The 17,510-nt window shown below is 39.1% G+C and overlaps 1 protein-coding gene across 1 annotated transcript in view; it reads left to right on the top strand.

The window, feature by feature from the left end:
- The window catches only part of zfpm1 (zinc finger protein, FOG family member 1), an 81,778-nt gene that overhangs the window by 44,607 nt on the left and 19,661 nt on the right, over window positions 1-17,510 (top strand). Inside the window, exon 4 of the mRNA XM_026365177.1 lies at window positions 17,324-17,457. Coding sequence (XP_026220962.1) covers window positions 17,324-17,457 — 134 coding nt within the window. The remainder of the gene's footprint in view (window positions 1-17,323; window positions 17,458-17,510) is intronic.

The following is a 17,510-nucleotide window of genomic DNA, read 5'->3' as shown; positions in this document are numbered from 1 at the left end:
TAACAGCTCCTGCCTCCCTTCCCACCCCCTTTCTCTCCATCCTCCACCCGCTAACAACATACATACATCTCTCCCTCTTTTTCCCCACGTTTTTATTGTCTCCTTTTTCCCTGTTCTTCTTGTACATCCTGCCTGGCACCTGGGACCGGAATCACTCGCTAACGTGCTCTTGTTCATACAAAATGTTCACCATGTATCTGACAATTCCCATAAACAGGAGAGAGGAGAGTGTGTATTGGATGCTATGGAAATAAACAGGGATTTATCTCCTCTGGGAGAGTTGGCATTCCACTCGTTTCTCACTGTTGTTGTGCTCCCGGGACCAGTTAGCTTTTAATCTTATGTGGTTTTCAGTTTGGTTGCTTTAAGGCCAGTGGTCTAGCAGTGGCACTGTTGCCTTCATGCACATGCTCATTTTAAAAAGAAAACTTTTCATCAGGATCAGTATCACTCATAAACTGATGTCAGATATTCCCTTGATACATTTAGCTTATAAAAACGGTGCTGAAACAATTAAGCTATTAGTTGATTGATTGACAGAAGATATTGACCAATGGCAAATTTACTGCTTCTGCAGTTGTGTGTTTATAGTGTGATTCTAGATGAATGAATGAAACGATTAACCTGAAAAAGAATCAACAGTCTAGTCAATAATAAAAATGTAATCCATCTTTAAAGAACAGTTGCACTATTATTAACTAGAGATCAGGGCAGCAACCAATATTTTCATTACCTATTCATCTGCATTTTTTCCTAATTATTTGACTGATGGGTTTTGTCGACCATGCTAACTGTTTAAAAGATATTTGCCGGTTGCTCATGCTTCAGGCGTTGTGGTCTTGTTAGACTCCAAAACTCTTAGTAGAGTAGAAGTAGATATTTTAATATTGGGAAGGCTCCACACACTAGAACCATATGTGGAAAGTTCTGAATTGGTGGAGTTGCCCTTTAAATTAACATGAAAAAACAATACTAATTTCTGCAAAACTGATGCGTAATTGCTGCAGTATTTTATTTTATTTGACCCTTTTCTGCAATTTTCCCAATTTTTTCCAGCTTACCTCCACACCTTGTCTACATCTGTTTCTCTTTATATCTCCTGATGGCTTCACTGGCACAAACCATCATTATACCTCACTCCTATCTGTCTTTACTTTTATCCATCACTTTGTAGGCATGTTTTTTTATGCTCTCTGTAATGTTACGTTATCATACTAAACCCAAACCTAAAGCTCGGCACATCATATTACATATGCACAAATTTGTGCCTTAATGAATTGCATAGTAGGAATCTACTAATTACATTTCAAAAGTTATGATTTACTCTAAGTGATTTACTCTAGTTTGAAACACAATAATTCCTAGATATGAACATTTTAATTTCTTTGTGGCAGTCATTACTATTGTTCAGACAGACTGAAATTAATATAAAACAGAGAAAACAGCAGAACATTTTAATTCATCCTTTCTGCTTGTTTTTTTTTTCTTGCTGCTTAAAGATAATACAATTCATTACTGAACAACATTTTTCAATCGACTATTTGACACAGTCTCCTCAGTTTGTAATGAGTTCTTATATGTCAATCTGAATAAATTCCTTAGTCATAGATGATAGTCAGGACGATTTTGATTGTGTCTGTCTCTCTATCCCTTTTTATTTTTACTTATTTTCTGCCAACAGCAGCTTTGTGACTTCCATTGATATATAAAAAAAACAGAATCAAATAGATGATAAACTTGGAATGGATTAGAGGCTTCAGCAATTTTCATTTTCCTTTCTCCAATATATAGTCCATCTTAAAACAATCAAGATGATGTGTGCGTGTGTGTGTGTGGGGGGGGTGTGTGTGTGTGTGGCGAGGGTGTGGTGGTGGTGGTGGTGGTGGTGGCATGGTGTTGAGGAGAAGTCTAGGTTAGAGCTGCGCCCTATCAGGAAAAGCTAAAGCTGCCTTTTTAATCTACGGTGTGTCCATACAGCATGATATGCGAAATAAATTATGAAGAGAAGAAAAAAAACTATCTTTTGAATGACCTTGCAGGCTGGAGGGTTTGATATTTTCTCCCTCGCTGCTTAAAATTCTTGATATGCAAATGGGTGTCACAGTAATCCCTTGTCATTTGCTGGCTGGCTGGCTGGCAGGCGGTCCCCACACATTCTGTCCTTCCAGTGCTATGCATAAACCCTTAGTCAATGGCCAAAGGAAATGTGGCACTAAACAGTGGAGGTGTTTCTATCGACAAAATAACTGAAACATCCGCCTATTTCTAAATATGATTGCACAGAAAGACTGGGAGCTCTTAGTGGTGTTTAGGTGTGCTGAGTCGGATGATAGAAGAGAGTGTGTGGTGGCCTGACCACCCTGTTAGACATCCTATCATAGATCCACCATGCTGAGTTCAGAGCAAAGGTATTTTGTGAACTGTGCTCTGCAACTGTTTTGATCAGTGATCAGCGAATTATTCAGGGTTTTTTTTTATGGTATAACCTAACTCTCCCCATATTTTCAGTTGTGAGGATTTGTTGCTTTTGCTATGTCTTGTGATAAGTATCATATAGGGATTCAGAAACCAAGGCTGAACTGCAACACAAGATTGTGGACCTGTTCCTTTTTCTAAAAGCGATGACCCCTCCCAACCCACTCTGCTGCCACTCTGTTAGAAACATCCCACCTCTCTTGCAGTGGATTCTCCTACATATTATATACTCCCTGATGTCCCCAAATTCAATACAGTGTTCTGGAAATCTTTATGTCTCATTGTACAGTAGGAAGACCTGTCACTGGCTCTTGGGCTTAGGCTTTTATATTTTTTTATTTTTATCACATAGACCAGAGGTGGCATAAATCACTGACATAGACCAGTAAGTTAATCAACAAAATACTTAGCTTGTTAACTATGGCTCTAATGACCGATACCAAAACCTCAACACATATGTCAGCAATGCAATACATGGATAATAACTCTGATATTGCAGATCCAATAAAACCTGTCACTGATTTAAGGTTTGAAGCCAACTGTGGATTTGGAGAGTCATCACACTCCTGACGTAAACTTTATTGTCATACTACCATATTAAAATACAGTGTCATTAAATTTAGTCACAGCCCTTATGGTAACACTAGAACAGGAGTCTTTGTGCATTTGCTGGTAAAATACTAAAAACAATTTAGACTTTATGAAGCTAATAAAGCCTAAAAATGTATGAATGTTTTTTTTTTTTTCGTTTTACAATTTCAGGGCTGCAGAGCAATTGTTTTTCTTTTGTCACTGATTCATTGTTTAGTCAATAAAATGTCAACAGCTGTTAGTTTTAATTCCTCTTTAACATTTTTAAACAGATTTATTGAAGCTGATGCATTTTAAGTATTTAAATTTAATCTCTTTGAAATATGTTGCATTTTACTATAAGTGCTTTATTTTGTAATATAAAATTATATTTTGTGAAAGAAAACAATATTCATCTGTTGCCAGAAATATCTCCAGCCAAGAGCAGTAAAAACACTAAGTGCATTAGTAGCAGTTCAACACTGTAAAGAGAGCCACTCCATTAAAGAATAGTCCAGCCCTCTACTCTGTGACATGGATGACAAAGAAGGTCCTCTCCAGGCTGTCCAATCACACCCTGTGACAACTTGTGTACTCCAGAGGCCCTAGTAAGCCAGTAGAGCGAGGCAAATGCTTTACTGCTTGCCTAGCACTCTTTGCTTCTTATCCTCCCCAACAGAGTTATTTAAATGACCACCAATAAAGCATTAAAATGGTAGGCCCAATAATGGTTATTATTATTTACCAGCTGCTCAGTGTGTGTGTGTGTGTGTGTTAGTGAGTGGGTGTTGGGTTATCATACGGTAGTTAATTATAGTGCAGCATGAAGGCACACTATATGCATATTATTACCTCTGAGAGACTCATTTATTTGGGTTGAGGAATGGGATATGTGTCACATTTTCATACTGTGCATGGCAACATCACTTTGTCCGTATATGATAAGACCTTTGTTTTTCAGTTTGATCCATCTGGTCATGGATGGTTGAATGCTGCTACTGAAAGATAAGATGTTTGTCTAAAGGCTTCTAGTTTTCTGCACTACTGCAGGTTTGCTTATCTCTTTATACAAAACCTGAAACCTCTAAAAGTTGAAATCTCTTCCAGGAATACAGGACAACTGCCTGTTTTCTTCCTTTTTAAATTATTGCTTAACATGCAGGTTTTAATGAGCATCCATGGTGAATTTTGTTGCACTGAAACAAACCAGTTGTGCATTTTAAATAAAACTACAGATGTTAGAATGTCTGACAAATGCTCAGTTGTAACTCGTGTGTGTATATATGTGAGTGTGTGTTTGTGTGTGCTGCATTTCTTTGTCTGTTATCTTCTAAACCAGGAGCGTAGACAGTTAACTCCCAGTATTGAGATGTGTTATCATCTCCAGAGTGGTTGGGGTTAAAGGGGGTGAACTTGGGATAGAGGGATGAAGGTTTAGAGAAGGCTTACGAGGAGAGAAAGAGAACAGCATGAGGGAGAAAGAGAAAAAGAGGGGGAGGAGTGCCAAGACAGGTGGTGTGGAATAAGGATGTACCATATTGAGTTTAGAGTGCAGAGATAACTAATGAAGGGTGAAAGAGGGGTGAGGCTTTAGGGATCAATGAGAGCGAGAGATGAGGGGTGAGAGATTTTAAGAGGTACAATTCTGATAGTGAAATTAGAGGTGAAGAGATGGGAAGTGGTTAAAAGATAGAACAATGAGGGAAATGACAGCTGCGTGATCGTGTTGGATCTGTGAGTTAAGGTACTAAGAGCATCACAGGTTGGGTTTTTAGCATATAATAATTATGAAATAATGGTATGTGAAGAAATTGGTGTCTTGGGTATATAGCCAGTATAAGGTAGCGCTGTAGCGCCACTTGAGGTACAGTAAGCTTTTAGCAATAGTGGCAGCATCATCTGCTACTGCATATCTCAGAGTAACTAAAGCTTGGTGAACAGTTCTTCCACAGTATATTTTGACTAGCCAAAGATCCTGGTGTTGGTCCCTCCAAGGCCATTCCTGAAGTATACAATCCCTCGTTTACAGTTGTGTGCTCACAAATACAGCAAGTGAGCTAGGTCAAAGTTGAAGCTCGAAGACAGTTTGGGTAACAATTTGATTATTTGTCTTTACCTCCTCCTTCAGATACATTTGGCTAAAAGTTGTAAATATGCTCCAATCAGATTTCTGGGACTTTGTATAGAATCTGCAGGCATCAGGGAGTTGTTGTTTATGTGTGGGAGGATGGGAGTAACAACAGTATGGGAGCAGGTTGGTCTTGGTTTCTGATTGTGTAGTGGCTAATAACAAATGCATAATATTGACTACTTTTAAACCCTCATTAGGTATTGTTATGTATTCGCTGTGAGCTCCTTCAGAGTGGGGCTGACCCACATCCATCTGTCTCTCACACTCTTAGACATACTGTTCTTTTACTCTCTGTCTTCTCGGTAACCTTCCTCTATATCTCCAGCCAGCAGACTGCCGTGTCTCAGTAGGAGGGTGTCCCTGCAAGCACCCTGTCGATTCCTCCTGTCAATCAAAAATGCTTTGGGATGACGAGTCATGTGTCCAGAGGGCTTGTCAGTAAGCCCGAGACGTCTTAGTATATAGTCTACAGTTTGAAATGAACTCAGTGGAAGGTTGCTTTTGTCTCGCGAACATACAGCACAGGAAAAAAGTTTTATATATGGGTCAGCATGAATCTCAGCTGATGTTCCAGATTGTGGCTGCAGCTAACTTTTGTTCGATTAATTGCTGTAAAATGTTAAATGTAAAAAAAAAAAATTGTACTAAAAGCTCATAAAAAAGATAAGAGTTTCAGAACATCATTCAGCCATTAGACACACAGATAATACTTCACCTGTTGCTCATCATTTCAAAGAAAACATAATTCTTTCCAAGCATACATGTGTTGATATAGAAAAAGTGATGCTGCCACGCAGACGTGGTAATCTAGAAAGATTGCTACTACAATGTGAACCCCTGTTGGGATTTCACATGAAATATCTTGTGCTAATTTAAACGAGAAATTTGAATACGTCTCCTTTTTTATTTTCTTTGCTTAATACTTTTGAATCCTATGAAGTTTACTGTTATAGCTGATGTTTTACTATAGTGCACCACAGAAATAGTTCATTGTGCATTTGTAGTAGACCCTTTAATTTGAAAGCACTCTGGGAACTTTTATTGATCATTTTTAATCAGTAATAATATTTAAAAAATACACTAAAAACAGCTCAGTATGTAATGTTAATATTCTGGAGCATCAAAAGACGTGTGCAGTGAAAAGCTGGAACTTTGAGCAGAAGGTCATGAAGATCGCTCAAAGAAGCATCGTCCTCTGCTCCCATTGCCCACTCTTAATCTACACATCACATATTTTAAAAGACACACACGCGCTCCTCTCCCATCTTCTCGCTCCAGCCTGTCTGTGAGGTGTCACTTCCCACCTCGGTCCCTGATGATTGATAGACACGAGGCCGTAATCTAAAGGAACATTTCTCTGTGCTGTCCAAGCTGCTATCAGCCTCATTGGCTCCCATACACCCAGTGTGTGAGCCCATGGCAGGCCTGGCGCTGGTGGTGGGACAGGACATTGGCACACTGATTACCAACCTATCTGATTTCTGGCTTTTCCTGCAGCCACCGCAACACATCCTGCCTACCTTCTTCCCATACAAAAGCACAGTAGTTCGTTTGTATCTAGTTTTTCAGGGTGCTCCATTGCATATTGCAAATCTTCAACCCTCTACTCTAATGGTAGAGACACACTGTTATCGTGTTTTACTGTAAACGTGTACCTGCTAAACTCACTCATGGTAATAGGGCTGGATACATTTGGTGCCTGGGACAAAATTCCAGTGAGTGCTTATCCAGAGAAGGGCAACCTCTCAAAGTGTTTAATGGTTGTAAACTAGTGGCATTGGCAATCACAAGATTGTTTTGTAATACATGATTAAATACAATTCATGCAAGAACTAGTATTTAAATGCATTTTAAAATACAACCTTAGAGATACTGTCACTACAGTAATATAATAATGTATGTCCTTATAACAATGCAAAAGGGGAATTATACAGAACTTGACATGATAACGTAATGAGGTTTTATGTTGCAGTAGTTGTTGATAGTGTTTCGTGGTAGCATCTTTCAAATCCCCTGCAGTGTTAGTGAAGTACCATTCAAAACATTTTGGATCACAAAGAAATGTCTCGAGAAGCAGATTTTATAACATCAAATTGATCTGAAATACAGTGTATACGTTGCTAAAGTATACACTCCGCCTACAATAGTCTAAATGACTAGGTGTACTGTAGGTAGAATACTTTTCATATGGTAATTTCTGGAGAAATTTTACATTTTAATTAAAACAACTTAACTAACTTACTGAGTTAACTAAACAAACCATTGGTCATTTAGGCAACCAAACTAATAATTTTAAGTTCTGCATTTGATAAATATTTTTTAAGTTATCTAATTACCTCCCGCAACCCGTGAGTGAACAAGAAAGTGGATGGATGGATGGATCTAATTACACTGAATTTAAAATGCATGTTTATCTAGTAAAGGTAAAGCTAAACACGATGGAACTTGTTTTCTTGTATTTCCCAGCTGAAAACCACACATTAACAGAACATTCTTAGATTGTAATTAGTCACAGGTTTAATCAAAGTTATGAGCTTTTTGTATTGTAAAAAACAAGCTTGATTTGGTGTTGTTTTACTTTTACTTTACCTAAGTTGTAATGCCTCATAACTTTTTATTATGCTTACAAAAATATGTTATATATTTTTACAGTGCCTTAGAATGCTAGCACCATGTAAGAGAAGAAATACAGGGGAAAATTCCTTCACACATCTGCTTTCTGTTCATTTCTCCCACATCTCTTTCTTATCGCGTTCTGTCTCTTTCTCTGTGTGTCCTCTACAGTATCTCTCACTCACCAGTTTCCTTCCTTCATGAGACAACAATCACATGCTTTCCCAAGTCTTAAGGGGGTTTGTGTGCCTCTAGCAACAATGAAAAAAAAAAAAAAACATTTTACCAAATGTGGCAGTGTCATTTTGGCTATAAAAATGACTAACAGTGTGCATCATAATAATGCACAAGGACTTCTACTGACTTGAATTGATTCACACCCACTTCAGTAAACTGAGCAGCAGGGAGTCTAAACTACGATGTGTGTTCTAAGTTGGAACAGGAATGAAAGCAGCTGAATCATAAAATCTTGGTTTCTTTTTCCCTTCAGTTGTTACCATTAAACAGACACATTACAGAAAGACGCTTTAGCGAGCAGTATTTGTGTCTCTTTTCTAGATATGCTATATGAGAGCTGATGATAGAGTTAGAAAAGGACTCTCTTTGCCGTCCGGCCCTTCTCATGTTCCTTTTGTTTGTTCGCTTCACTCGCTGCTCTCTTCTTGCTCTTGTATGTTTAATTGGTGAACCTATAAATGACCCTGAATGTGTCAAGTAAGTCTATCACTCTTTAACTTTTCCATGTCTCCTACCCCGAGCCCATTGCTGCCGATACCAGCCTGATTGAAATGTCCTTTTTCTCGGGAGCCAGAAGGAGTTGTTAAAGCAGACGTGAATTAATGATTGAATTAATTATCTGAGTCACATACCGTACAATTAATTTTGTGGCTTTGCCTCAGTCTTTTTTCCTCTTCCCATCTGTGCGTAGAGGATGTCAAGAAACATTTTCTAATTAATTTATGTGTGATTATCAGGGATAGTTTCTGGAAGGTCTCCACTTTCAATTTGTGACAGGCTACAGCAGAGGAGAGAGGGAAGGCTGAGAGAGATGGAGGTGGGAGTGTGAATATGGGAGTGGATATGCTCATGAAGATGCCCTCTCTCTCGCTCTCTCTCTCACTCTCTCACACACACACACACACACATTTTTGTATGGCAGTCAGTGCGAGGACACTCATTGAAAATAAATTCCCTAGTGTCCTACTGTTGCGTAGGCCATGCTAATCTACTCTGTTAAGAAGTAGGTCTCAAGTTACTGATTTTAGTTTTGACATAAAGACAGAGAAAACTCAGTTTAACTGCATTATGTGTGTTTTGTTGTCCTGGTGGAATCACACATTTTCAAGTTTAATATAATACTCAAATGCTATGTCTGTTTAGAGAATTGTTGCTGAAATCAAGCCTAGGCATCAGCCTGGATTTACCTAAGCCAAGTGGATAACTTTATGATGGTAGTGGTGTGTAGGTTGGCCTGACTTTCATTTGCCTAGGGCATGTCCTTCTACTACAGGTCAGCCAAGACTGGATAAAAGAACTGAAACATGATGCCTGCTCGATTGCCATAGTAGGATGGTTACAAATAATCTTTTAGAAAATCAAAAGTTCACTTGATAAAAATTTAAAAGTTCAGGTGACTATCAGCAGTACTATAACATGATTATAACATCTATAGAACTTGTCTTTTTCAAGGAACTACTCAACCATAGTTTGTTCTATCTTAAGGTCTAAGACTTGCTAGTGGCCCCTGGAGGCTGCATTGTGCATTACATACCAAAAGAGCCAGATGCAAGGAAAACATGTATTATTTTTATTATCTTAAACCATTAGTCAGGTCCCCATATCAACACTAAAGCAGTTTTTGCTTCCTGTAACCGTACTTATATTATTATTATCATTAGATTAATTTAAATATTGATAAAGGCCAGTAAGTGATGCCACTGGAAGATGTTCCTTCTGTGCACAGCTGCATTAAAAAGTTTATCTGATGACAATATAAGGTGTGAACCTTCCTAATTAGTCACATAAAATCAATATCTTTTATAGTTGCAGCCTTCTCAGTACAAAGTTTCTCTTTTTGTTACTTTACCTCTGTTGCAGCTGTGGAAGTTGGTCTTCACAACCGCCACTGAATAGCCACAAGTGATCCCTTCATGGTCATTATGAACAGGAGGAATGATTAGAGCAAATAGGACCTGTTTCCCTGTTCATATGGACTCCTGAACTTTAAGACTGTCTTGGAAAATTGTGAATTTATACTGGATCCAGTTGTATTACCCAACTGTGAGACTTTACCTTGTAGACAGTCCCTGTGTCAAAATGTGGTTTCAAGGCAGTGATTATTCTAGATGTATGTGTATTTGCCAAGTACTGTTTAATAATAACCTTTGTATAATGCATTATTATTTAACAATGGGTGATGATACTGGTTTTAAATCTAGTGTTGAATGTACGGCATTTTTCTCTGTCAGTCTTATGACTAGTTGGATAATCGTGGTTGGATAATGACTCTCTTTCTCACACACATGTTTACAGATGCACATATTTTATCAGCAATACGTACAACTCCCCACCAGCAGTCAGGTGATTGAACTCCAAAATGAAGTTTCCACATGTGAATGTCAATGTTCTTTCTATTTGTTTGCCTTCAGTGAGGAGGAGCAGGGGGAGGAGGGCTCAGCTCATCAACAGTAGCCCTGTCACTTGTTCTGTTTTCACCCCGCTCGTCCTCTGAGCAGGAAAAAAAATGCCTTTAGTTTTTTTTTTTCCCCTTCTCATTTTATCTTTCTTCGCATATTTGTGAATTTGCATGTTTGCTTCTTGCTCTTTTCTGGTGGTGTATGTATTTTGTAGATAAAAGTTCAGCAGTGCAGTTAAGAGAAATTAGTTGGGTAAACAGTGGTAAATGTCAATGATAAAGTTCTGTTGAAGCTCATCTGATTAGCGGGGCTACGCAGGTGTCTTATCTTTCCTGTGCAACAGAGGGTAAAATGGAAATGATTGCGTGGTCCTGAGCAGTAGATGCCTATCCCAGAAATGTCTATCTGCCGCTGAGCTGAGCCTGCTGGACTCCAGGGACCCATGGGTGCTGCATGGAAGACTGGGGAGAGAGAAAGAGACACAAGAAAGAGAAAAGAGATGCATCCAGGTGCTTGCTTGTTAGATTGAGGCCTTTTATCGGCTAACATTAAAAACCATGTAAGCAGTCATTAATGTGAAAACCTGGGAAGAATTCATAATAATACACAAAACAATTTGAAAATGAAATTAAGTCATCTTTCATGTCTTTCTTGACTACAAACAATAAACATTCTCAGTGAAGTAAGTGAACCCTTCGATTTAACAACTGGACATTTCTACAGGAGATTGGACCTCCTTACGCTCACCCTGCCTACCATTGTTCTGTAAGTCGCTTTGGATAAAAGCGTCTGCTAAATGACTAAATGTAAGTCCAGTGTGAAACAACTGTCTGTAGTTGTTATTGTATCCGGTTGCACAACACACGTCATACAGTGAGCATCATGTCAACCCTCACATTCAACAAGCGGTTATATGGGTCGCATGAGAGGGTAGGGATAAATTACATGTGAGCAGTAAGGTTAAAGGAATTCTCGACTCTGACTGGGCCTCTTATAAATGTGGACTTTCATAGACTGAAGCCATTCTCTGGTAGATTGGAGAGTCATCGTCCTGCTGCATCACTCGACTTGTACTAAACCCCAGCTGATGAGCAGCCACATTATCATTTAGACATTATTATGGACAGTAAGAATCCATTTTAAATGGAATCAATTGAGACTGCTTAAGTCAGCCCTGTTATAGACTAGTGTCCTCTCCAGGGTGTACCCTGCCTCTCACCCAATGACAGCTGGGTTAGGCTCCATCACTCCTGCAACCCTTAAGAGGACAAGTGGCTACGATGATGGATGGATGAGACAGCTGAAATTGTTAGTCGCACTGACAAAAATGCTTTATTTAGTGGATATGCTATACTTTTACGTATATGTGTTATGTGATCCTTTGCAGTGTGAATTTTTACATTTTGCTGCTAAATGTTCCTGTATCTGTGTTATTTACAGTTACAGTACAGTACATGGGCGTCTATGGGGATTGGTAATGTATTTTGTACTGACTGTACAATGCTCAAAGTCTGAAAGCTTTTCTGTACTTGGCAGTTAGAATTGGATTTGACATTATGTGTAAACATATAACACAGAATCCCATATCTTCTAACATCAGGAATACTACAAGTATTTGTGCTGTGTTTCCCATGAGGACTAGAGAGAGAATAGGAACAGGAGTTGTTGGGATTTGTCATTCAGCAGAGGTTAAACCCCACCTATTAGCGCGGGGTCGGAGTAGCACACAGATAAAGATTTTCTGTTGTGTGGTGTCAAAAAATCAATAGCTCCGCTGCGATGTGCTCATTTGATATCAACAATAGTCTTTTTAAAAATCAATTATGCCGGATAGAGGAGAACATCAGTATTCAGTTACGCCTTCTCCCCTCCCCACCTTATTTCACATTGTCATCCAATCAGGCAGGCTGTTTGTTCAGGATGCTTATTCCTCTTGGATGACCAGGTAGGATGCCATCATGCTTTTTCAATATTTTGTTTTACACATTTAGTTTAACCGGTGGCGTGGTACCAAAATCACTGAAAAGGAGAAAATCATCAAATTGAAGCAAGAAATATTTAGCATTTTTAAATTCTTAATCAATTATCAAAATTACTACACACTAAAATGTTTTTAATACATTTTTAGATTTGTTGTCAAATTTTTCCCAACAGTAGATTCTCCTCTATGTGCAGCACAGAATATGGTTTAGTCATTCACAGCACAGAGTAAATAGAATATGAGCAGATACTGGAATAGGAAATTCAGGAATAGAAATGGGCAACTTCATTGTGCATTCTGTGGTTGCTGTATCTTCATAAAGTCTATAACATCTTTAAGTGTATCCTAAAATTTAGCCAGCGCTTCGCACAGTGCTGTGTTCCATGATGCTGTTACTCATTCACTGTAGAAAATGGAAGTGAGCGCGAGTGTCTTATATAAGGGGCTCCACATATTGTCTTACATTTTTGTTTTCATGAAGATGGCTAGGAAGATGACTCTTTATAATGGTGACAAAAAATGTTTTATTTAACAAAAAAACAAAAAAAAAAACAAAAAGACCTGGATTGGAAACAAACTTCCAAAGTTCCTTGATAAGCACTGCCTGCTTCCCAACAGCATAAGTTTGACTATCAGCTTTTCCATGTTTATGTAAGGGTACAGTTTTGGATTCTTCCCAAAGCTGTGGACAGTTTCCACTACTGTAAGTATCATGCATTAATAATATGACATATCAGTTCAAATAACAGCCCAACTGCTGGTTTAAGTTCTTCCAAGTTAACAAAATCTGACAGTACAATAAATAATCTGACACTTTCGCTCCTATTATTATTTTCAGTAGGGCTTCACGTCACGTAGACATCTTTAATCATTCTTTTTTGTTTATAAAATAATTTGCAAAGGCACAACAATGGCTTCATGAGCTCTTACACTTTTACTTGGAATTAGTTTTTTTGTGTAATTTCTAACTTGTGTTTAATGTGCCACTTTTTAAGTGTTATCTCTTTAAAACATGAAAGATAAACTCATCATTGAGCCATGATGCAGTGTTACATTCTCTGACCTTTACAGACTTGAGCATGTCCAACCAATAACTTCATCAAGGCCTCCATAAAACTTTACAAACTTTTCATCATTCACAAATTAATCAGCATTCAATCTTTGACAATGTGTGATATGTTCCCAGTTCCTACCTCAGGCATTTTTTGCTTCCTTGTTAAACTCATAAATATGAATGTTGAAGTTACTCTCCATAGTGGTAAAAAATATTTTTTATTCTTGCTAGCATAGTTTTGGAGTTTTAAGGATACTGTTAACACAATGCATAAAATGCATTTGTTACTATTTCTATTTTATCATCTCGTTAAGTGGCTTTCACACACTCTTACACAGCTGAGCATAGTGATGTTTCAGTGGGAACAAACCACATTACCACTCGCGTATTTCTACCTTGTCACTAGTAGCTAATAACTGTGTCTTGCTCAGTGTAAGAGCAGTGGCATATATGTAAATGTATATGTTAATTCAGCTAAAAAAAATATTTTTCATTCCGTCCGCCTGACTCTCTGCCACCTTCAGCTTCATACTCCCACTCTGCTATTCTTTCTGTCACATCCCACCCAAACACACACATACACACACTCATCGGTTAATTGCGTTAGTCATTTCATTAATGACGGGCTGATTGCTTTATTGTGTTGGCTCGTCAAAGAGGCCTGGACGCCCCACTGGCTGCTGAAGCGTCCGTATTGATAAGCTTTTGTGTGCATGTGTGTGTATGTGGTGTATATTGGTGTGATCATGTGCACCGGCTGGATGTGTGTGACCACAGGGTGTGTTTGGCTGCAATGTGTTAAAGAGTTACTTTGTGAACCTGAGTGTTTGAAAGTGTGTGTGTGTGTGTGTGTGTGTGTGTGTGAAAGAGAGAGAGAGCGAGAGGGGTGTGTGTGTGTGTGTGTGTGTGTGTGTGTGTGTGCTCATTCCATTCAACTCACAGTATACAATAGTGATGGGTTAGTATCTTCCAGGGCAGTGGTGGTGATGGCAGCAGCAAGTGCAGCCATATTGATAAGGAGCACTGGGTTCTAATGCAGGTCTGTGGTGGGCAGGAGCAGTAATTAACAGGGATTTGGATTGTTGGAGGCCTTGTGTTACCCAGTGAACAAAGCTAACCTTCTGGGATTAACAAGTAAGACTCATTAGTTGAGGTGCACCCATAGCACTATCACTCTACCAATATGAGGTGGCAGTGTTTTATTAAACAGGCTCCCTGACAGCTACTTATTCTACAGTCATTGATTTTGCCTGTACGGTAATTTACCAGTAAGACTCACATTTGCATATAACTATATGTACTGGGGATGTCCCAGTCAAGCTTTTTTGGTCCTTATCCAAGTCCTTAAATGTTTGTTATTATCTACAGTAAAATTTAATTAAATATCTAACACAAAATAAAATAACTGCTATTTTATAATTAATCTGACACACCTTTTTTTCTACAATTACTTCTACATCAAAATATTGGAGGTCCTGATTGAGAAATAATAATTTTGTAACCTAAGGTATGATATGAATTAAAGAATTACTTTGATAATGCAACTTATTGATATATTTAACTTAATATTTTTAATTTATTTTATGCTTAAAAACAGAAATATTGCTGACACACTTTTAAGGCATGGCTGTCGCTTATGGCTAACAAAAAGATGCAATAATGCTAACAGAAACAGAAGACATTTTTGTTGAGTATACCTTGATGCTTTAATACCTGTTTCAATTTCTGCTGTTCTACTTTCTGCTTGAACTACAACATTTTAATATTACAACAAATTCACTTCAGAATGTTCAATAAAAACATTTGGGCATTTAAATTGACCTTGACCCTTTTTTTATTTAGTTTACTTGCCTTAAAGGATCTGACACAACAGGTAATAAGAAGAATAGCAAAACACATGTTCTGACAAACTGATGCTTGTGTCAGGCTTGTTTATAAGTTTATATCTGTGTTGGCTTTCTGAGGTCAAATCCTCGTACTGTTTCACAATGGGGGTCAATGGAGCTGGTCAGGCTGATAAGAGTCCCATGTGGTGAAGATTGACCAATGGCAAAGAGGCAGACTGGACATTGATGGAGTGCTAAGATAAGAAGGGTTAGAGTGGCCAAACTGAGGCCCCATAGGGCGATAAGAGATGGGATATTGGCTGGACAGACTCTGAACTTCAGACTCAACAGACAGCAGGTTAGAGTGTCTAAGGAATCATGTTTAGGTTGGTGCTTGACGCAGGTTTGAAATTTGATGCCAACCCAACTTGAACCTGGAACATTTACGTGGACACGTCAACAGAATCTGACTGTTATCCTGAGTCAGGGGCTTCAGTATGTGCTTTTTAATTCAGTTACTTCTAGAAAAGAATGTGATGAGGTTCTTTTGAACAGTATTTGCAATATCAAGCTCAAACCAAAACCTGAGTCATTCAATAAAAAATTCAGCCCAACCTGACCCAAGCACACCAGGTCAGGTCAGCTCCTGTTGCATGTGTCATCAGTGTCACACTCACATGTGGAGCAGTGCAAGAGAATAAAGAGGTAGGACTTGTTACAGTGGGAGATATACAGTGGCACCTGTTGCAGAGTCATGCAAACACCACATTTTTGAGTTCATACACATGGTCAGATTGGGGGTGGATCCTTAGAAAGCAGATACTTTCAGGTCAACTGGTGTTGAATTAAGAGAAACGTACTACTTCCTGTGTGACTTTGACACAATAGTCTGTCCAACAGTGAGACTATAATTCCTTTTATTTAGATGAATATCTACTTTTCTCCTCCCTGTGTTCCTCCTTTCTTCCCTCAAACCACAGTCCTTCCTGCTCCCTCCTCCCCTTTATAACCCCACACCCCCCTGTCCCCCCACCAGCTGTGGGAAAGCCATTTTATCAGCGTCTGTCCGTTGTTCTCTGGTGGGGATAGATACAGAGAAGATAGATGAGTGTTTTGACATGGAGAGTGTTAGACAAACACTCTTATCAGGCCCGCCACTTTAGACCGACCCCGAAACAGTCGCCTGAACCACGGACAAGATGAGGAGGGGAGTGGGTGGGATGAGTGGAAGATTTTATATGTGTTTTGATCAGAGAGAGAGGGGAAGACGGTCAAAAAAACAACAACAAAGCTCTTCCAGAAGCAGACGCTTAGGTTTGCTCGTGTCACTAACACAGTCAGTCACTGGAGTTCCCACTGCAGCACTCACATTGCTTAGACTTGTTCATTTATTCTCTAAACTTCAGGCTGCTGCTCCTCCTGCACTCCAAGCTGTCTGAAGTTTTTAAATAGATGGATCGGTCTCTTGGCTATCTGGCTCTATCTGGGCAGCAGCAGGCTCAGACCACAGCCGTCACTGCCATCCTTCTACAGTTATCACTTTGAGGAAGTACACATTAAGTTTCCCCTGTTTGAACCGACCGGGACAGAAAGTGCTCAGCTTGCATCAGACTCCCCCTGCTGTTGACCCATTTGCACTTTTTGCTCCATGGCCTGCGCAGCTGTGAGGGCTCAGGTCAAGTTCAAGCAAGATGTTGCTTTTGATTTAGCTTGTTCTCTCACATGTTTGCTGCTGAATGCTCGGTTATGTTTCAACCAACAGGGTGTTTGAACGCTAAAAAGTGTTGGTATCTTTTCAACAGGCCCTTACCTCCTCTCCACGTCAAAGTTTGGCTACAAATATGTAATTGTTTAAAGTGAGTTTAAACATGACATGAATAAACATCATATATGTCGCTTATGACCCTCCCTAGTTCATACCAGATGTTTAATTATAAGGTCAATATCTCTTTGGCAACATGCTGATACATCTGTCCACTCTGGCTTAATTATCCTCCCTGCTGTAATCCGCTCCTCTCTCTTCTCTCCCCCCCTCAGATGACCTGGAGTTAAGTGATAAAGGTGGTGACAGCAAGGTGGTAGCTGGCAGGGACCTCCATCCAAACACAAAGTGGGGCCCCTACCGAGGAATTCTCCAATCAGAGGACAGGACAGATGATCAAGACACAGAGGTAAGAGCTCCAGGGGGATCGCTGTTGAACAACCGCTGGCAAAGATGACGTTA

This window comes from Anabas testudineus, chromosome 6 (assembly GCF_900324465.2).
Source record: "Anabas testudineus chromosome 6, fAnaTes1.2, whole genome shotgun sequence".
In the NCBI taxonomy this organism is placed as follows: domain Eukaryota; kingdom Metazoa; phylum Chordata; class Actinopteri; order Anabantiformes; family Anabantidae; genus Anabas; species Anabas testudineus.
This window is presented reverse-complemented; position numbering and strand designations above follow the sequence as displayed.